This window comes from Colossoma macropomum, unplaced genomic scaffold, assembly GCF_904425465.1.
Source record: "Colossoma macropomum unplaced genomic scaffold, Colossoma_macropomum, whole genome shotgun sequence".
Classification (NCBI taxonomy): Eukaryota; Metazoa; Chordata; class Actinopteri; order Characiformes; family Serrasalmidae; genus Colossoma; species Colossoma macropomum.
The window spans coordinates 13,183,827-13,207,261 of record NW_023494796.1 but is presented as its reverse complement, the minus strand read 5'-3'; the positions used below and the strand labels follow the sequence as shown (position 1 = coordinate 13,207,261).

The 23,435-nt window shown below is 36.7% G+C and overlaps 1 protein-coding gene across 2 annotated transcripts in view; it reads right to left on the bottom strand.

Moving 5' to 3' along the window:
• lrba (LPS responsive beige-like anchor protein) overlaps positions 1 to 23,435 on the bottom strand; it is a 346,257-nt gene that overhangs the window by 243,817 nt on the left and 79,005 nt on the right. For both annotated transcript variants that reach the window (XM_036583833.1, XM_036583835.1), the window contains exons 21-24: positions 22,486 to 22,678; positions 5,667 to 6,959; positions 1,020 to 1,201; positions 339 to 492 (exon numbers count right to left, since the gene is read on the bottom strand). In XM_036583833.1, the coding sequence (XP_036439726.1) occupies positions 339 to 492; positions 1,020 to 1,201; positions 5,667 to 6,959; positions 22,486 to 22,678 (1,822 nt within the window). The remainder of the gene's footprint in view (positions 1 to 338; positions 493 to 1,019; positions 1,202 to 5,666; positions 6,960 to 22,485; positions 22,679 to 23,435) is intronic.

Below are 23,435 nucleotides of genomic sequence, written 5' to 3'. Positions count from 1 at the left end.
GGTAGATCAGCAGCACATCATATTTATTACTATAATGGTTAATATTTCTCTCCACTTGAATGAAAAAAAAAACTGAAAGAGAGCCTGAAACAATGCTGTTACTGCTGCTGCCACTGTTGATGAATATTTTTGAAGATTATCTTTTAACTATGGATAACACCTAATATCGTATGCTAAAACCAAAGCTACAGCTATTTTCAAATGAAAATGCTGCACTGTGTTTATTGTCTGTATTCCACTACTACATATATAGTTCCTCTAGTTTTAAAAACAAATACAAATAGAATTTAATTTCTCATATGTATCTTCCCTCTTGGACGTCCAGATATCACACTGACCGTGGACGAGGTAGCTGCAGACAGTAGAGGCAGTATTCCTCCACACGCCATGATCAGATTATCCACCACCTGAGAGACCAGGTGTATAGTGTTATGAACAAACACCACATTCTCGCTGCTGTTCACAAAATCCATCACCGTCTTAGTGGAGTGGCTGCCAACATAATGCAAAACAGACTATTAGCAATTTACAATAATAACAATAATAACTGAACAGTTACATAGGAATTTAATTCCTCCAAAAGCAGATGTATTAATTTTATTAATCAGTTATTAATGTTAAGACTTACTACTTACTAATTACTAGAATTTCTTCTTTAACAACTGAATTATTTAGTATCTACTATGAATTATTCAGCATCTACCATGAATGATACAGTACATAATATGAATTACTGAGTACCTACTATGGATTATTCAGCATCTGTTGTCAATAATTCAGCATCTACTATGAATTATTCAGCCTCTACTATTAAACTAACACATAAGTTCTGTAGTTATGAGCATGATCAGCTGAAGTGTGGACTCACAAACAGACCCTTAGAATTTATGGAATTAAATAAAATGCATAAAACACAGAATATTCAAAATAAATAAATAAGATCAGGGAAATACTGAAATATTTATAAACAGTTCTAGCAGTCCTAATGTTGTATATGCATTCCCCTCAGTGTCCCTCACCTCCTCCACATCTGGACATCTGTCTCTACGGAAAACAGCAAGTCGGTCAGCAGGCGCTGGTGCATGTGAGACCACTTGAATTCTGGGATGCGGAACATGGTGGAGCGAGTGGAGGAGGAAGTGGAGGTTTCTCTGCCCGGGGCTGAGGGCCCAGCTACCGCTGCTTGGGCCTGAGTACCATCCTGCAGGAACACGGTTAGCAACGTATGAAGGTACAGAGAGACTCCAATACAAGAACAGCGCAGTAATCACTAGTCTGTAGTTTGGATAAGTGGGAGTACAGTTAAAATCTAACAGCTTTAATGGCAAACCATTTGAAACCACTTAGATGGTGAAAATTTTTAACTAGAAATGTTACAACATTCCTCTGAGATGACGTTACATCATTTCAAGTGACTGATTACTAGAAAGGAACTCTTAGGGCCTTTTAGGCCTTTAGAGCAGGCCTAATGGTTTCGTAGAACAAAAAAACAAAATGCTGTCTGATCCACTCATACCAGCACACGATAACATGCCACCACAGCAATTACTGCAGTGCTGAGAATAATTAACCACCCAAAAATGCATGAGGCGGTCCTCTGAGTGTCCTGACCATTAAAGAACAGGATGAAAGGGTGCTAAAAAAGTATAGAGTGAAACAATATAATTGTAGAACAAAGTTCTCCTCTATGGTAAGGAGAGCTGAAAAAAATGGACAATGAGTGTAGAAACAAGAAGGTGAACCTAATGAACTGGTCAGTCAATGTATAATCCATCACAAAAATCATATTTGCTTACGCAGCTGAAAAGAACGTCCTTCTAATCAACTTAATGAAAGATTTTTTTTAATTTTGTTAATCAACATTAGCAACTAACACATGAATACTGATTATTTGCAGGTAACCAGTTAAGTAACAAATAAAGACAATGTTTTCATTATAAACTGAAACATTTTGTTTGCAACAACAAATTACATCAGTTTAGTTTACATTTTACAATAGCAAAATAATATCATTGTTGTGGTTCCGCCTCTTGTTGTCCTGCTGGTTTAAGTCTGCATTTTGTAAATGCGTACTTTTCATCTGCATTACTGCAATCATGTTAATAGGCTTTGTTTGGGTCACAGTGAAGTTAAGGTGACTGACAGAACAGCATTACTTTCTTTGTTTGCTTATTTGCATCGTAGCACCCACCCTGTCCTTCCCAAATGGTCTAAAATGTCTGTCCAGTTTCTGAGTTATTTAAAACAGGATCATACCCACGACGCCAGGGCCCTATGTTCTGAGGGTTCTATGTTTCCAGGGCCCCATGTTCAGCTCTTTATTTCAGGGGTGTCCGAACTTTTCTCAAATTTTTCTTTTCTTTATTTATAATATCATTCACAAATTGTTCTAAATATTCGGTTTTAGAAATATCGGCATGTAAAATCAGAGCTTTCTGTGAGCTACCGTGTTTCCTATCACTTTATAAAAGATGCAAAAGGTTTCTTTTATGATTGGATTGCTCAGAGCAATTTGGGAACAATTATAATAAACATTTAAATTGTTTAAGCGCAACAATAAAACATGAGCACTTTATCAAATATATTCATATTCAAGTGTTGACTTGTTCAAATAGCCCAAACAGCCAAGTTATTGTTCCACCTTAAAGGGTTAATATTTACTGAACTACTGAATTTGCTCTAATGAGAAGCTGGTGCTGTTAGACTCAAGTAGCTGCTGTTGTTTTACTTTTTCTCTTGAATATATATTGTAATATCCATGCTTTGTTATTTTTCTTATCATTGTCAATATTAAATTAATTATAGTCTTGAAATATGAGGCAAAAGCATTTGCTGTGGCTACTAATGAAAAAATATTCAAATTTTCAATCAATAATACAACCCCATTTCCAAAACAGTTGGGATGCTGTGCAGAATGTAAATAGAAAAATTACAATGCAGTGATATGCAAATCATGTAAACCATATTTTTAAAGGAAAATACTATAAAGACAACATATCAAACGTTGAAACTGAGAAACTCTACTGTTTGCTAAAAAATATATGCCCATTTTGAATTTGATGCCAACAATACGTTCCAAAGCTGGGATGGGGTATGTTTACCACTCTGTTTCATCACCTCTTCTTTTAACAAAACTTTTTAAGCCTTTGGCAACTGAGGAGACCAATTGCTGTAGTTTCCCATTCTTGTTTGCTATAGGATTTCAGCTGCTCAACAGTTCAGGGTCTCCTTTGTCGTACTTTTCATTTCATAATGCGCCAAATGTTTCAGAGATTTAACTTGCATTTGTGGATGCAGTGACCAACTGTTTTCACAAACAGTGGTTTTTAGAAGTGTTCTTGAGCCCATGCAGTGATTTCCACTAGAGAATCATGTCTGTTTTAATGCAGTGCCGCTTGAGGGCCTAAAGATCATGGCAAAAGTTATTTGGTATTTTACATTGAAAAACATTATTCTTGAATTGTTGCATTATTTGCTCATGTAGTCTTTCACAGAGTGGTGAACCCCTCCTCATCTTTACTTCTGAAAGACTCAGCCTCTCTGAGATGCTCTTTTATACCCAATCATGTTACTGACCTGTTGCTAATTAACCACCAGGTGTTTCTTTTAGCATTACACAACTTTACCAGCCTTTCGCTGCCCCCGTCTCAACTTTTTTAGAACCTGTTTTTGGCATCATATTGAAAATATTCAAATATTTTTCAAAAAACAATAAAATTTCTCAGTTTCAACATTTAATATGTTGTCTTTGTACTATTTTCAATTTAATATAGGGTCTAAACGATTTGCACATCATTGCATTTTGTTTTTATTTACATTTTGCACAGTGTCCCAACTTTTTTGGAAAAGAGGTTGTAGCTTGCTAGATAATAAATAGTAAGTTAGCATAATAAAGTAATGAACTTTAGATGGTACCAGGGATTGGTAAATTGGAAATGGTAAGGGTAAGTTGACAAGGGTTTGTTAAAAACAGTATTGAATATTACCCATGAAAATTTCAATGAGGGAACACTGGACCTTGGGAAAATAGGGCTGTTTCAAAAATTACAAAGGGGGAACACAAGGTAAGTTGACAAGGGCTGTTTCCTAGACATTTAAATAAGAAAATAAGGGCCTTGGGAACATAAGAACCTAAAAACATAGGCATGAAACTAGGGGATGGCGTTACTCTTTAACTAGCTAGTTAGCCAGGTAATATTAAAGTAAATATGCTTCGAATGTAATTTGAATACACCAAAAGCGTGTTGGTGCTTGTCAGGGTGGCAACCCAAGAACCCCCTGGTGGACACTGAAGGGAGCCCGTCAAGCTGAAGAAGGCCAGAGAACTCCCGACTCAGCAGATAGGTACCAAAGGCAAAAAAGGCAGCAGCAGCAGTGGCAGAAGCAAAATTCAGAACATGAGAGGAGTTTGGAGAGGCCAAGAAAAATTACTTTTGTTTGGCTTTAAAGGAGGTTCTGGACAACTGACGACTCAGGAGTACTCAGAGTGGCCTCACTCAAGCTGTACTCAGCAGGGATGGAGAAACTCTGACTTTGAAGGAGCATACTGTCGGTCAGTGGAAGGAGCACTAAGGAATTCCTTAACCCAAGACACATGCCTCTCTCAAGGGACTCAGAGCCAGAGGCTTCTGGGGCGTCTGACACCATTTCCCTGGTGGAGATCGCTGGCAGACTTGGACTGGCACACAGAGTTGGTGGTCCTATCTTTAAGAAAGGGGACCATATAGTGTGTGCCAATTACCGAGGTATCACACTGCTCAGCCTCCCTGGGAAAGTTTATGCCAAGGTGCTGGAAAGGGAACACCGACCGATAGTCAAACCTCAGATTAAGGAGAAACAATGTGGATTCCGTCTCAAGCGTGGAACAATGGACCAGCTTTTCACCCTCGCATTGATTGTTGAGGGGGCATGGGAGTTTGCCAACCCAGTCTACATGTGTTTTGTGGACTTGGAGTGCCTCTGGGTCTTGTTCACGAGTGATGGGAAGAGGGATCGTGAGATCGACTGTAGAATGAGACAGGCGGCAGCAGTAACACAGTCACTGTAGTGGTGAAGAGGGAGCTAAGCCACAAGGCAAAGCTCTCTGTGGTCATGGGTTTTGTGTAATGACAAAGAATGAAATCGCAGATACTACACTTTACTTGATAGGGTGAGGAGCTCAGTCACCTGAGAGGAGCTCAAAGTAGAGCTACAACTCCTCCACATTGAGAGTAGCCAGTTGAGGTGGTTCGGGCATCTGATTAGGATGCCCCCTGGCCATCTCGCTTTGAAGGTTTACCAAGCATGGTTGACTGGGACAAGACCCTGAGGTCGTCCTAGGACCCACTGGACAAGTTGGCCTAGGAGCATCTCAGGATCCACCAGAATGAGCTGGAAGAAACTGCAGGGGACAGGGAATTCTCTACTTTCCCTATTGCTACCGCAACCCTAGCTGGATCGAGCATTTTAAAAAGATAAATGTATAAATAAGTTAATGTTTATGCAAGAGCTCATTCTGCTTTGTTAGCCTGCCATCATCACAATCTACACAGGACAAGATCAATTATGAAAACTACTCATCCTGATAATTAATGAAATAATCAAACATGTTACATGCAATTTATTTTTTTTAACTGCTTCAAGTAAAACTTGCTATAAAAGGATTTTATGATGAAAAGTACACACACCGTGGCTGTGGCTCCCTTCAGCTCCAGTCTCTCAGTGTCGATGGCTACGCTGGACACGTCCAGTCTGGCGATCTTTATGTCTTTGGTCTTAGTGCTTGAACTCTCTGCCTGATCTGCACCAGTTTTCTGAGCATCTGATGCCTCAGGGATCACCTCCGTGCTGGGGCTCACCTCCGTGCTGGGGCCCTGATTTGTCTCACCTGCAGAAACTAGAGCTTTCGCTGCTTCCTGTGTCTCTGCAGGCTCTGTGCTGGGATCTTCTGGCTTCTCTTCTTTTTCACCTTCACACTTCGTTGCCTTTTTCCTTTTCTTCTCCTTATCTTCATCTTCATCATCTCCATCATCTTCCTCTCCTGGCGTAGCCACAGCCGAAACATAGGAGGACTCTTCCATGCTGTCATCACTGGCCTTGACTACTTCACTGGAGGAAGAAACATCCACTAGATCTTCACTGTAGACTGCAGATACACCAGCCGTGCTGGTTTCTACTGCATCTTCCTTTCTAATCTCATCTTTTTCAGATTCTTTCACTGCTTCACTTGCTTCAGCTATATCCAAACAGCCCTCAGCTAAACCTTTTTCTTTATCTTCTGTTTTAGCTTCAGCTTCAGCCCTTTTTATTTTATCATCATCTTCTGAGATGTTCTCAGCATTGGGTTCCTGTCCAGGTTTCTTGTCAGTTTTTGGCTTTTCACCTTTGGTTTCTCTGCTCTGGAAGTCATCCATTTCAGCCTTGCCTTCATTGACTTCGTCAGCATTTTTTATACCATCATTGCTGTCCGTCTTCTTAGCAGCAACAGCCTCTTTTGCACTGTCGGCTTCTGCAATCTCTCCACCAGTTCTTGCATCAATTACTTCAGCTTCAGCTTCAACATTCTTCATCTCACCATCTCTTGCTGACTCCTTTAGTGCTTCCGGTTCACCTTCAGTCTCTTTCTGATTTGACGGTTTCACTGGCTCCATTGTTTTCTCCTCCCTCTTTCTCTTCTGCTCTTCTTCCTTTGCATCCTCTTCCTCAGCGCGGGCTAAAATGTTGGATACTGTGATGGACGCCTGCAGTCTGTCTGGTTCCTCTGTTTCATTGGGTACAGGCTGTTCCTCTACATTCAGCTCAATGACTGTAGATGGAGCAGATTCTACAGGAAGTTCTCCATTGGTCCCGGCCTGGAGCTCAGAGTCCCTGCTGGCTTCAGAAATGGTTCTGATTCTGGTCCCAGATTCTCCCTCCGAACCCATGCGCTGGTACTCGCGGAACATTCTGGACAGGTTTTCTTTGTGCTGCTCGAAGGTGACCTGTGGAGACAATTCTGAATGAGAATTCAAGAATCTCAATTTGGTCAGTTCAATGTGACCCATTATTACATTAAGTAATTACATACTTACATGAAGTTACACAATCAATTATTCCATTAAATCCGCACTTCTGACTTTGACTTTTTTCCAATTACAAAAAAAGCACAAAAATAGTCTGTACAACAAACAAAGCGTATCTATATGGTAGGTGTTTCTGATAAAATGGCCAGCACTGTACTGTTGCATAGTCACATAATTTAAATATAATTAAGCAATTATGTAATGTTTTATAATTACGTAATTATATACGTAGTTGCATTTACCATTTAAAGTTAAATGCAAACATTTAATTGCTCATATTCTGTTTATTTTCTAAGTGAAAATAAGTTAACACATCATGTACAGGGAACACATTTAATTATAGCATTTTGTGCTTTTTAGTGCACAATTTACCATGTTTATAATACTGCAAAACAAACCCATAAAATATTAAATGTGTGATAACCTTTGCACATATTTCCACATTTTAGGCCTTATTTTTTTGTTCCCAAAATGAACAAAAATAAAGGGTCCATCGATGGGCCCAAAGCTTTATTACACAGTTCTATAACCTACGAATACCTCAACCAGCTTGCACTGAAGTCCCTGCAGTTACTGAACAATAAGCATTAGGTTGTAATAAACCTGGGATTAAGGGGTTAAACATTAATACATAATTATAAAATGAATTGTATAGTATGCATAGAATTACATCTGTGTCAAGTCTGCAAAATTTGACAAAAATTCAACAAAACATAAATGTTAAGAATAAAGAATGTTTTTTTCTTTCCTCAAAACACACAACAATAACTTTTCATCAAATTGAAATTATAATAAAATATCTGCTCTTCCACTTACCAACATACAAATGTGGCACGATTTGAAAGTTTAGAATTTGCAATTTCTCCACTTGTGAATTGAGCACCATTGCGCAACGACTAAGAAATAATTAATTATAAAACAACAGCATGCTTTTGTTATTGTTCGCACTTGGATCATGAAATATTACAAATAAATCAAGCATGGCAATTGACATTCTTTTAAAAGGGAACATCTCCCATTAAAACTGCTAATGATGAATGTTTCCGATATGGCCAAATAAATCAAACCGGCTTAATAATAAACATTGGGATTGCCACACAAACAAACCCAAGAGTGCCTATAAACAACCGCACCAGAGAACAAAGCATAGTAAAGGACTGGTTCTCTCTCAGGCACCAATTACCGGCTGACAGTGGTAGGCTTTTGCAGATGTAGCAAAGACTTCGCCTTTAAACCCATCTCATTTACGGCCCTCCATTTATCACAGACAGAACACAGACAGAAAGTCAAACGCACCACTGGGAGAAACAGAAACAACAGCAACAACTTCACACTGACACGCAGCGTGGACCCGTGGACATTTGCGTTTAGGCAAGAAAACCCCTGATTATTCCTAATTAATTTGCCATTATTGTGCTGAATTAGCCCGCTAGCAGGCAGGGCAGGTCATTAATCTTCTCTGGGGTGTGATTGGTAATCCATAGCTGTTTTAGGCGGATGGACAGCCTTTAACTGCACCACTGGCTGCTAGCTTCTCCCCAACTGGAAATCACTACATTAGCATGGCCATTAGTTTAAGTTTAATTTGACATTTAACATTTAGCCATTAATGACAGACTTTAGAGCCAGCCCAATCATTTAACCCTCAGAAGTCCAGAGTTACAGTTGCACTGATTTATTTAAACAAAAATACAGTCATCTAATTAGTTACATAATTACGTAATGAATTACTTTTAGATTCAATTTACAATATTTATTAAAGCTAAGGGAAAAAATATTAACATGGGCTAAACTACTAGTTGAAAAATCCCCCGTTTTATTCAGTGTGCATGTGTGAGATATAGGGTAAGATTTCCTGTCTATATTTACCTACACAATTAATTACATTTACGTTCAATTTATATTCAAGTTTTAATTTGCACTTTTGATTTCATTCCATTTGTTTCAATTAACAAAAAAGTGGTCTGCAACTGTAAACAAATAGTAGTCTGTAACTGTCTACAAAGCACACCTATATGGTAGCTATGGCCAATAAGCATGGGCATTTCATGTAATATTTGTTATTTTGCACCATTAACTATTAGAATTCTACGAGAACAGTTTTGGTTCTTTAGCTATAATATCTAAATATAATTACTCAGTTTTAATATATCGCTGTTGTCGGAATAAAACTCATATCTCCAAAATGGTAACTTTACAGGAGAAGGAAAAAACATACTTTACTTTTAATGTAAGTCAATGGAATTTTTCAGAAGTCATTTTGATCATGAAAGTCCACTGATCATGAAATTTACAAAAAATGTAAAGGACAACGGGCATTTTTAAAATTATGCCAAAACCTGAAAAACGGCAAAAAATGGAGATGGTTTTCTTCCGATAACAGCGATATGTTAGTTAAACTACATTTACACTGACATTTACCATTTAGCTATTAAAGTCAAATTCAGTGATTTTGAAACAATAAAGCGCTACCACTACAACATAACGTTTAGAAATCTTAAGTTATTAGTATCATTTTGCTATGCAATTTCAACATAAATACATAATTATATAACCAATTATATAGTAACCAATTAATTGCAATAACACATTCAATTTACATTCTGTGTTGAGATGTTCAGGTTCCACACAAGTACTTCACTTGTTTCAACAAACCTAAAGTCAGAAATAATTAATCTGAAATCACAGCATGGTTTTATCATCTGTGATCACTACAACTACTAAGGGTGAAAAAGCTAATGAGAATCACAAACTATGAACTTTAAGCCTGATTACAAAGAAAGCAGTAAAACTCATATTTTGGGAGTTTATTGACTTGCTCCAATGTCATGATACCACTTTAATGCATTAAATGTTATTTAAAATCTAAGTCAATGGCAGATAACAATAGGTTAACATCAATTTAACACAGGTAGCATTAGTTCAATGCATGCCTCTGCACTGCCACACTGACCACGTATTTTTCAATTTGTGCTTGACATGTCAAATATTTTCAAAAAAAAAAAAAGGAAAAGGAAAGAAAAATGACCTCTTGCTGCAGGCACCCTAGAAGCCATCCCACCAGTTGTAATGGTAATTGTTTTAAATATTTTTAATTAATATAATAAAATAAAATATTTTTCAGAGTATCATCCGTTATCAGATGAACAAGGACACTGTTGTCTCACTGTGTGTGAAATGTTGCTGAGTTGATAGTGAGCAATGAGGGGTGAAAGGGGAGGGGTGAGAACCCCCTTCTGTGAAAACAATTCACACCTCTCCACAAAGACGACCATGCCGAGATAAAACAGACAGCACACCTGCAAAGTTTCCTTACAGTGCAAAAACTGAGGGAGGCCCAAAACAGGCAGAAATTGCAATTTATTGCTGCTACTGTGAAAAAGGCTTAAGCAAAACCAGAGGGCCATTTAAGAGCCTTTAATTTGAAATAATAATAATGATAAAATCTGTATTTGTATAGCATTTTTGATTTTAGGTATGAAATCTCAACATGCTTTACACAGTGGAAAGGTAAAATGCTGCAATATAAATGAAATAACAGCATAATTGCAAACAGAAGAGCATGAGCCACAATACTCTAGGCATATGTTAGTCAACACAAATATGACAAATTAAGATCATCTGCAATTAACCTGGCATATATTTTACATTCAATGCATATTATAAAATATGCAGTGCACCAATAAATGTGTTGTATGCATTTGAAGAGGTTCTCCTCTCTTTCTGCACTGGCATTGTACCAACACAGTACTACGTCATGTGAAAAGCATGGCGAGCCTGCAGTATATGTTGCGGAGATAGGGTTACCCTGGAAAAAAAGTGGTCTAACTGTACGTATGTGGTGTCTGGAGTACTGTTAATGCACCGGCAGGTGGGCTTACACATCAGCTTCGATCTAATCCAATTTTACTCACAGTGGAAAAAAACCCTACTCCGCTGTGCAAAAACAACGCGACCGCCATTGCAATATCAGTTGGATGTCTGGTGGTCAAATCATACAGCATAATGCGAATCACCTTTCCACGATGGAGGAATAGCGGTGATGTATAGCGGAAGGCACTTAGCCTTATATTACTGTGTAATACAATTTAGCCTGCTGTACAATAACGCACTTTCACTTCAGCCAGACATCTACAAACTCGGTCAAACTGTAATACGTTCCAGTCTGTGTCACATGACACTGTCTTCATCTATTCTACACAGTCAACCACTGCTAACCACACAAGCCTGCTGGTCTGGCATCAGTGGAGAAATTTTGTCTTTGTGGTAACATTGCAAGGCAGACAGTTTTAACCATTAGAAATCTATTAGCAGAATTATTACTGTAGACTTGCTACAGTTTTTAAATACAGTTACATAATTACACTGTTTTTATCACTACAAACTTATTAGATGAATAATACACACACATCCATTTTCTAAACCTCTTATACTTCTGGGTCACGGGGGTGCTGGAGCCTTTCCCAGCGGTCATTGGGCGGAAGGCAGGATACACCCTGGACTTCTGCTTACAAATACAAATGTGGTATGGATTGAAGGTTTAGAATTTGCACTTTCCACAAAATTTCTCCACTTGTTTCATTGACCTACAAGTCAGAAATGATTAATATAAAATAACAGCATGCTTTTTGTTATGGCATTCCAAGGGTTAAACCGCTGTAATCAGGCCAACAAAGACTGCTGTTTAGATCAATAGACAGCAAGTAACCACAAAACTGAAGTGAAAGGGGGGAATCCTGAGGAGTGGTGTAATTAGATTAGCTAAATGCAATTAAACCCCACCCCAAAAATCAATGTTGTCTGCAGACAAAATCCAGAAACAGGACATTTTTTCGCCATGTTACCTATTCCAGATACATGTGGCACTGTGTAGGAGTGGAAAAAGAACAAAAAAAAATGAAAATAATCAGCGCTGCTTGTTCTCCACCAGGGAGTAAATTAAGACCACATGAGAACACATGGCAACAGGTAAAAATGGATGTTGAACGCAAAAGAAACACAAAACACGGCATTAATGTTTGTTACAATAGCCATAGAAACAAGCAAACAAAAACTAAAATGACAGATATAGTGCAGGGTTTGAATTCCCGAAAGCTTCTCAGAGAAAAAACATAAGAGTTATTCCATGACATCAGTGCCAAATGGTCATTCTAATCTGAACATTTTTCATGTTAAGAAATCACAAAGTCCTCTGCAGACTGAATTACACATTGCTTTTATCACAAAAAAAACTGCCTTTCCTGCCTCAGTAACCATTTTTTGGGGGCCCATCCTACCACCCCAGGCAGAGCAATGCCACTTATGCTCTCTTGCATCTTTGGTAAACGGATGGCTGTGGCATCACTGGGGATCACAATCTTCTGATGATGGGACCATCCCTTCATGCCACTCGGTAACAGTATCACTCAGTAACATTAAATTACATAGCTTTTCAGTGAACATTGCAAAAATTTTTCTCTGCCCAAATAACAGAAACTGTGAACGTAATTTGTGGCGTCCATATGCCTGCATGACCTGTGTGCATTCATGCAAAGCGGAGTCAAAACACCTGGGATCGTATTACAGAAACACCCTAACTCTGAACTCTTCAAATCTTTTTAGTCACCATGACAACTTTAGCCGGGATTGAGTTTAGAACAGTAGCTTTCAAAGAATAACAGTTCCAACGTTAATCCTTATCTTCACTACAGATAAGAAAACAGTATTACTGAAGCATCCAAACTAGAAAAAATGTACTAAATACCATCTAAACATCAGGAGAACTACAGCGGCATCATAACCTCTAATTGAAGCGTCTGTTTCTACTGTCACATTATCATTTTTGAGCAACTGTGACAGGCAGCATAACAAGTAGACTATAACTGGCGTAATGGCATTATATTGTCACGCTTCCGGGTTCTCCTCCCTTGCCTAACACTCTCCAGGACTCCATTTCCCATGATTCCAATCCCGATGATGTCACTCCTTCCACCAATCACACACATCTGCCTCGTTCTCAGTCACCCGAGTATTAATGCAACTCACCTGTGTTTGTTTGCCTCAGACTTTAAAAGGACTCTGGTTTGTTCTCCTCCTTGCGAGGTACTGCCATTCACTGGTTTACTGAGCGTTTCTTTACTGTGTTTCCTGACTTGTGTTTTTGAATTCCCTGCCTGTTTTTGGATATTGCTCTTTGTGTTTGCCCTTTTGCTCTGGTCGCCTGTGCTTTTGTATTCTCTGGTTTTTGACTCTCTGCCTGTTTTTGGATATTGCTCTTTTGTGTTTGCCCTTTTGCTCTGGTTGCTTGTACTTTTGTATTTTCCGGTTTTTGACTTTTTGCCTGGCTTTTTGGATTCTGATTTTGGATTTGCCCTGAGTCTGTCTTTTCATCTGACTGTTCTCTCATTAAATCAACTTCCGTTTTTAAGATCTGCGAGCATCTTTCTTTTCTTGAGTAGCATTACATATATTTGTTTTGGAAAACGGTGGTTTCACTTGTGAGATATTTTCTCCCTAAATATGCAGTTAAAAAATACCAGATACTGCAGACATAATCTATTCCTGGGTTAATGTTGATCAAAATATGGCAATTAAAAGTTTTGCAGCAAGGGAGGTGAATATTGAGGAGACTGAGAAGAATGTGTGGCTGTTTATAAGAAGGTGCAATGTTGGCGCATGCTGGCTTGCATGCTGGCTCGCATGCTGGCTCAAGCTTTGGGAAAAGGAAACTGAAACTGGGGAGCAGCGACACTGATAAACAGCAGGGGGCACTGTCACAATGTTTTTAATCTCCAGTTTATTTTGTTTTGCCCCTTTATTAAGCTGTCTAGCAAACTAACTTACATTTTTTACGCTATTTTGTTTACATGTTTACAATTTAGCTGTGCATGTATTGTTAATTGCTTAGTAACAGGCATAACAGTTGATTATCGTCCTAGAACTGGTTAGATCAACTGAGGATAAAAAAATACGAAGTTGCTGTCATACTACCCCTGTTATCTAAAATACTCTGCATTTAGAGTGAGTTATTTATGCAACCTAATGAGAAACTACAGAACCTGACTTAGTTTATATCACAATACCTACATTTAGAGTGAGTTATTCATTCAATCTAATGAGAAACTACAGAACTTGACTTAGTTTATATCACAATACCTACATTTAGAGTGAGTTATTCATTCAACCTAATGAAAACTACAGAACTCGACTCAGTTTATATCACAATACCTACATTTAGAGTGAGTTATTCATGGAACCTAAAGAGAAACTGTAGAACAGACTCAGTTTATATCACATCTACATCTAGAGTGAGATATTCATTCAACCTAATGAGAAACAGTTTTGAAGTACATTTAAGTAGACTGTATTCCTTAAGACACTTTCATGAATCTAGCCTCACATTCACAGGAAGCACTTAAATGCCAGAAGTCACTCTGTAGTTTAAGCCAATAGAGCTGTATGCCAACATCAGAAAATAGAAACGTGTCAGTGAAGGAGTAAAGACCTTTTCTTCAGACAAGAAAATACACCTCATATAGTCTAAAAACAGAATATAAAAGTTGTAGTGATGAAGTCTGAAATAGGGACTGCTTGTAACCAGAAACCACTTGTTCTGTCATCTAAAGTAAATAACATCTTAGTGTCATCCTTATCTGGCAGTCGTCAATGGCAATCATGTCAGAATCCTCCCCGTCCTTTGTGCGGGTGCATGTGTACTTCTATTTGTAAGGCTTTACTCAATAAAGATTGGCAGTCTGACCACCTCTATCTTTACAGGCAGCACTGCAATATTGAAACGCTTTGTCCTGTGGATCTATACTATTGCTGCTTGTCAAGCACTGAGACACCACTGAGAAAAAGCTGGGAGAAAAAGACCTAAAAAGAACAGCTCGCATCCTGAACTGTGCTTTTACCATGCAAGAGTTTGTGTTCTTTGTTTAGTCATTTCTTTGGAATCTTAGATGTTTTACTCCTACTTTTATTTATTGTTCTATTACATCCACCTCCATTCCATTTTTTAAATGAACTTTGATTTTCCATTGAACACCATTACATATTTATTTGGACTCCATTCTGTTTTTGACTGAACTCCAGTCTGAACTACAGATTGAACATTCCAGTTTCATTTGAACTTTATTCCATATTTATTTCAACTCTAATCTATTTTTTCAAGCAAATTTCCTTCCAAACTGAATTGAGTTTTATTTAATTTCCAATTGAACTCCAGTCCATATAATTTGAACTCCATTCCATATTCAGTTGGACTCAATTCTACATTCATTTGAGCTTCACTTCATTTTCAATTAAACTTCATTCTATTTTCTCCTAACTTCCCTTCCATTTCCAACTGAACTACTTTTTTTCAGTTGAACTCCTTCCTTTTTTTCAACTGAAATACATTTTATTTTCAAGTGAACTCAATTTTCAAATAAGCGGTCAAGTTATACTATAAATAATTGATTAAATGTAATTTTTAAATTTTTTTTGCAATATTTTAAATGTTGCTGTTATTTAGAATAGTACTGTACAGTATCTTTTACTATTTCATTTTTGTTATTTTTTTATGATCATGTTTTTCCATCCAGCTTTTATTTTTTTGTTTTATTTATTGACTTATTTTTTTATTTTTCTGATCTTGTGTCTTGTGATCAGTTTTTTTGTGAACGTTACTATTTAATCGCAAAGTCCTTTGAGCTGCTAAGTCTATAACAAACACTCTATTAATGAAGATAATAATTAGAGTTTAATCTCATTAATTTTGCTCCAAGCGAATGTCTTACAGTGCTTCATTTTATTCATCCATGTACATTGAGAACATCAGAATGTTCTTGTAATGTTCCTCACAGTGGAAATGAGTAAGTGCTGAATATGTTAGTCTGAAGGACACTCAGTCCTTCACAGGTTTGATCACATTTTGTTGGAAGTTGTCCCATGCTCATTTGTGTGCAGCGCTGGAACAGGGGCACCTTGGGAAGGTGGTGGTGTCAGCACTGACCACCTGCAGAAACATCTGTCTGCTTGCTACCAGAACCAAGCAGATTCAACAAAACGTGTGCACACGTCCGAAAGACGGCTTTATCCAAAACTAACGGCTCAAACTGGAACATTCAAATAAGCTCAAATCTACAAGATTTTAAATGCCTAAGCAAGAAACCATTCGTTACAATACATTTATGTACCTGAACATGCTCTATTACATTTCATTTAACAAAAATTGGCCAAATCAGGATTTAACTACATGCATAATTACAATTCTAATTTTAAGAATAAAAAATTCAAACATGTTCTTCAAAACTTCAAAACTTGATATAAAAAATCTAAAGTGTTGCTGAATATCATTGTTGCGACAAAAAATATCTTAATGTTCTTATTGGTCCGTTTCTAATTAAACAGAATAACAGAAAAGGGAAAATAAAGAAATAAATAAACCAAAAGGGGAAAAAATTGAAGGTTTGATATGACAAAAACGTGTCTATCGCCTATACAGGCATTTATTATCCGAGACGCATTCAAGTATTTTGTATATGTGCATTTATTATCTCATTTACGCATTAAATATATGCAGATTATCTGTATGTTCATTATTATTTACAGGCTGTGTGATGCATTGTACCAATATAATTTTGCAAGCACTCCAATGGTCATAAATATAAAAGCCAGTGAAAGTCAGAGAAATATAAATACGTTTACATTGCTGCAGCAGATGAACCACAGCAATTCCACGTTTCTAAATGAAGTGTCCGGGTGTGACTGTTCAGATATAGCCAAACCAAAACACATCACGATAAACACTAGCATGTGTTCAAAACATCAATATAAAATATAATATAAATATTAAATCAATATAAAAGCCAGCAAAACCATCATCACCATCACTGTGTACCATCAGTGTTTACACTGTTTACGAGGCACGCAACACAAAAATGCAAAGACAACATACAAGACATCATTGTGTAACTTTTTTCTGCATTATTCAAGGCCATTATGGATGCATGTTAAATGTTTTCAAACAAGAGGATGTGATAAATGAAAGAAAAGGAACTTTCTAGGCTACAACATAACTACACACAAATACACAGTTAAAAACAGAGAAACGGGCAAACACATCGCTGCTATAACGATAAAACCACCTGTCTCCAAAATGGAAAATTTACAGAAAGAACAATTGTTCTGAACTCTCATGTTTATTAAATGTAACAATATTTTATTAAAAGTAATTTTGGAGCATTTCTATTCACAAAGTAAAGAGCAGGTGTTTATAGCGTTACATGACACCTACACAAGGTTGTCACGACAACTGACATAACCCTACATAAATGTTTATAAACGCAACATCTGTCATAATGAATAGCTAACTGAACAAATTTAGCAAATACAACCTTTATAGCAAATTGCGCCTATCGGATAACGCATGTATAAACATTTATGCAGGGTTATATCAGTTGTTATGACAAGCATGTGTAGGTGTCCTATGTAGCCTTATGAACTGTACCCTACATTAAGTGTTACCCATAATTCTAATGTGTAGATTATTTCCACATGAATATAATACATCAACACAACTACTGCCAAAAGCAAGTAATCTTAAATGCAGTAAGTGTTGATGTAACATATTTAATTAAAGAAGAAACTGTTTGAATCAAATGCATTCAATTCAGCACTGCTTTCAGTGTAAACACAAACACACTCTCTTACATACTTTCACCCTCTTCTCTTCTTTCTTTTTCTCTTTCACCTTCTTCTCTTCCTTTCTCTCTCTCTTCCACTCATTATCTTTCTCCTTTCTCTCTCCTTCTTTCTCTATTTCTCATCTCGCTTTTTCACCTTCTTTCTTTCTGACGTCTCTCGCTTTTTCTTTTTCTCAACTGCTCTCTCCCCTCTCTCTCTTGCTTCCTTTCACTCATTCTCTTTTTATCTCTCATTCTTTTCTTTTCTCTTTCTATTTCCCCTCTCTTTTGCCTCTCCCTTACTCCATTTCACATACTCTTTCTTCTTCTCTCTCATTCCTCATTCTCTCTTTACCTCTCCATTTCTCTTACCCTTTTCTTCCTTTCTCTCATTCTTTCCCCTCTCCTTCTCTTTCTCCCTCTCTCTCTCTCTGATTCTCTTTTTCACCTCTCCCTTACTCCATCTCACCCTTATCCTTTCTCTCTCTCTCACACACACACACACACACACATTCTCACATTTACACATTTTCACCCTCATTCCATCTCTCTCTCTCTCTCTCTCTCTCTCTCTCTCTCGCCCCCCCCACCCACCCCCACAGCTGCAAGAGAGAGCGCTACAGTGACAAACAGCTCTCCTGCTCTGAACTTGGCAGGAAATCTATCACGCCGGACAATAAAATTGCAATTGAGTTTCTTTAGCTCTTTTATAGGTGTATCTCGCATGCTCGGCCCTGCCGCCCCTTAACAATTCACGCACACCAGGACCCCATTTCCCCTTTAAAAAGAGAAAAAAAGAAAGAAAAAAAAAAAACAATGTTTTTAGATTACACAAGAGCCACACGAACACCAGCAGCATTAATCTTGTGCAATTACAGAAAAAAAAGCAATTACGCACTCAGTCCTATGCAAAGAGGAAGGATCAATTCCAGCACAGTGAGTTATAGCTCGCTGCCGTGCACTGTACGTGTTTTAAGGGTGAACGAAATGAACTGATATCATGGTATTTCACACTAAAGGGACAATATTCTTTGTTACATAATAATATGACAATAATCAAAGTAATAATGAGAATAATAATCAAGGTGTTTGCAGGCATCCTTAGGTTAAATTCAATCTGAAATCTAAACTGTTTCTTTTTCACCTCTTAGTTCATCCTCCTGGTCACATTAAGCATAATTCATCATATCATTTCAAAAAATAAATTCTACAATCTAAACACTTGGACCTATCTTTAAAATGTTTTATTTTGCAAAAAGTTACCACTCAGCTAACTCAAGAGATCCTCCCTGAAACCGAGTTTCTACTTAATACATCACAGTATGGAAAGAGAATGAGTAGAATTTCACATTTACATTGATTTTAACACTTTTCAAGACTTGTTAAATGCAACTTACAGTGTAATATAGGACCAAATTTAAAGACTGAATTCACTATTTGGGTATTTTTTTAGTCTGCAGAAAAAAGTGTACAAGCCAACAATTCAGGGAATCACCATTAAATTTAAACAGGTTTGTATTTGCGATCACTAAGTGCATGTGATATTATACTTTGCTATGATGTGACTAAAGCTACACTAGGCTAGGTACTCTAGGCTGGTGTTGCTAAAACCTCAAACAATGAAAAGTTATGCCTCTGTACTCAGTGCTACCCTGACAAACTTGGAGAAAAGCCTAATGTAGAAGCTCACGAGTCATCACCGTCTAGCACTTACACTGGTTAACTCTAGTGTTAGCATTAGCTCATTAGCTCAGTCTCCGCCTTACCCGAAGCAAAAACCTACTGGTTTAGCCCACAATAACATTAATTTAGCTCACGCCACTGTGTCATTGCAACCGCTCGCCCTTTATTATTTATTGTGTGTGTGACGTTGTCAAACATTTCTGAAAAAAAAAAACTTTTGACAAGCTGTCAGCATCTCAGAATTTAACATTACGTAGATTCAAATACAGGACCATTTAGTAGTTATTAAATTATTCATCAATTAATAAAATGTAATTTCAGACAAGACTTTTTAAGGACCTCTGGATACATAATAATACTAACAAAAAAAATATACTATTGCTAACAATAATGCTAATAACAATAATAAGATTAAAAAAAGATTGTCACTCACAATAATCTGCACAAACACTGAAAAAAGCTGTGTAAATATTTAAACTATGTTGAGTTTATAATAACTATTTTAAGCCTGTCTTGGGGCAGGGCTGCTCATGGGTCGTATTTTTGGTCTTATGTCACATCTTTTTAGTGTCCATATATATAATCCTTATGATCCATATGTTCTCTATGCTCTGAGCACATATCATATGTTTCAAATCATATGTAGATTTTTTAACTTATTTTATGATTTAGTCTTTTGGACACATAGAAATTGGATGTTCATTATACAAGAAGAATTTATTTTTATTTATTATCTTTTTCACTACAGTGTTAGTTAAACTACCACTGTAATAGTTTAATCTTTCAAAATGTTTTAAGTGGAATATTCGGTAACTGAAGAGTTTTATTATTTATTTTTTTTTGTTGTTTTTTTTTTATTTTGTCTCATTTGTTTTTGGTTTCTTACAGTATTCTATCCATTGGACAGTGAGAATAACAAAACGCTCTCTTGATGTTCCTCACGGCAGAACTGAACAGCGAACAGTTATTATTGACTACTATTTCTCCAGCTTTTATTTTTATGTAATTCAAACAGCTAAAGCTTTGTTAAGGGGATTTGTTCCATCCTTATCTCATCACATCACAATCATCTAATCCTTCGGTGTACGGTTTCCTCAAGTAACATTAGTTCATAAATTATTTAACGGACTATTTTCTGCTGGAAAAAAAAAAAACAGTCCAGATACTGGAGCCTGTTTTTTTTTTTTAAATACACAAGCATAAAATGAGAGACTGAAAAAATGCACAGTTAAAACATATCAGAAAATATACCGTTTACACATTAAGTCTGACACATGATCACTGTTTACGTGTAAAATATCAGCAACTTCTGTTTCTACATTCTGACTATATATATTTGACCTTAACATGGTTTACACAACTCTGAGCAAAGCTGTAATTGCATTAAAGGCGTTAAACCGCTCAGCAGCACTACAGCCTACATGCAGATCTAAATCCAACACAAAGCACAGCTGTGCCCCCTACAGTCCACAACAGGTATTAGCCCACAAAAACAAAACTGGGCTCTCAGTGGGGAATAAACTATCACACACTATCTGCAAAAAAATAAATAAAAAAAGGAAAAGGAAAAAGGAAAAAAGGCAGGTACCCAGGTGCCCACAGTCTGACACCAACCAAATTACTTCACCGCCTCTGCAGCAGCACTGGGTAATACAATATCAACACTACGTCCAAAAATAGGAAAACAAAAATGCATTGATGGTTTATTTTCTATCTTCCACGCTAAGATAGCAATGCAGCAACAATAAAAATAAACAACTGGCAGAGATCCTAATCTGCTCTGTGGTGCTGCACGGCGACCACATTTTAAAAAGAAAGCAAACTAAAGATAAAAAAGAAATATTCTTTCACAAAGAGTCAATAATCTTACATTACACCAAGAAAAATATATAAAGGTGTTGAGTTCAGATCAAATGTGTGATAAGGAGACTACAGATTAAACATTATAGATTACAGCATGGTGACTGCAATGGTATGTTATATGTCAGGTTATGGAATATGACTTTGTGCGTTTGGAGAGCAAGAAAGATTGTAATCTAAATTATAGTATGTTATGGTGAGAAATATAAAGTTCTGTTTGGAAGAGCAGTCTAAAAGAAGAACTGCTGTGACCGTCTGAAAAAAAAGTGTTAGTAAAAATGCTTCTATTTTGCATTCTTTCCTAATTTAATACAAAGTTTTTAATTAAATACTATATTAGCAGCACAATAATGAGAGAAAAGTTGAATATTTTCAATATTTCTAAGCATATCCTAGTATTTGTGTCCCCTTGTAAAAGTATGTACAAAAGCTAATGAGCAGAATTCGTCTGAACACAAGCTGCAATGGAAGAAATAAGATTCTGCACAAATCTGACCTTTTTGTGCAAAGTTCAAAGTCACAAACTAGCTAACATTTCAATAATGACCTAAAAATAGTGCAAAATCTTCAATATTTCCTCTTTAATTTCACAAGGATAATTTTTTCACATATTTGATGCAGTTTTTCGATTCACTGAATTAAAAGCAAAACTTTTCCAAATGCCACGTTTGATGTTTATTTTTTATGTTAAATTAAGCAAATAATTTTTCTCTGTGGAGGATGTTCATTTAGAAAATACAAAAACATGTAATTTGACTGGGTGCAAAAGGCTTTGCATAAAACACTGCCTAAAAATTAATGAAACTAAGATTATGAGGAAATTCATTAGGAACATCTTTAAAATATTATTAATATCTATTACTAAAAGTCTGACCGATTCTTTCCAAAAGATTATTTTCTAATTTTATTCAATTTGATACAAATCAGAAGAATACAATTCATTTTAGAGAATACACTGACTGCACAATTTTGTTTATCTGATAGCAGATTGCATCGATTATATGGATCGATCTGAAGCTGATGCTTCTACAGCATTAATTTGAAAATGTGAAAATCAATTATAATCGATTACATTAATATATACCGATGCATTTGTTGACTAATATCTATAGCACAGCCTTTGGAGGATGAACTACCATAATAATAACTTTAATAGTACTATGTTTCTTGTGTATGGATCCACAGTATGTATGGGCTTCACTCTGTTCTCTCATCAGAGTGAGTGTATGTGCGTGTGTGTGTGCATGTGTCCTGACCTTGGAGTGCGTGATGGAGAGTGTGTCGACCCACACGCGCCAGCCACCCCACTCGTACTTAATGGCGTGATAGAGAAGGATCCGGAAGATGGCATAAACCATCTCGGTGATCTTCTGCTCCTCGCTGCTCTTGGGGTTTATAAAACACAGAGACAGCATCCACTCCTGCCACACAGAACACTGCAGCAGACTCCTACAACATACACACACACACACACACACACACACACACACACACACACACACACACACAGTTAATACTACTGTACAGATCAAACAGACACAAACACAAATATACAGCATTCAGTTAATTAGAATGGCAGGTTAATGCAACATTAGGAGTCTCGACAGTGACTCTTATTGATGTTTCAAATTTCTGCCTGAAAAGGAAGATTGAACCTCAGTCTCCCGTGTGCGAGGTATGTCCTCCACTACACTATCTGTTCATAACAGTAACTCCGCTAAGAGAATATGTGGCCTCACCAGAAACAAACAGCTTTACAGTTTTTTTCAGATGCAGTAAGACATATAATTATATGTGAAATATATTAAATATTTTATTAGCAGCATAATAATGAGTTGAATCTTTTTCATATTTCTAAGCATATCCTAGTATTTGTGTCACCTTTTGCTCCAAAAGTATGGACTAAAGCCTCTGATGAGCAGATTAAAATGAGAGTCATCTGAACATGAGCTACAAAGGAATAAATAAGATTCAAAACAAATCCGACCTTTTTGTACAAAGACCTTGTCCTTTTTGTACAAAGATCACGAAGCTAGCTTACATTTTAGTAACGACCTAAAAATATTGCAGAATCTTCAATATTTCTTCATTAATTTCACAATGAAAAGGAGTATTTTTTCTGCACGTTACTGCACTATTTCTATTTGTTGAATTAAAAGCAAAACTTTAACAAATTCCACATTTTATACTTAATTTATTTATTTAT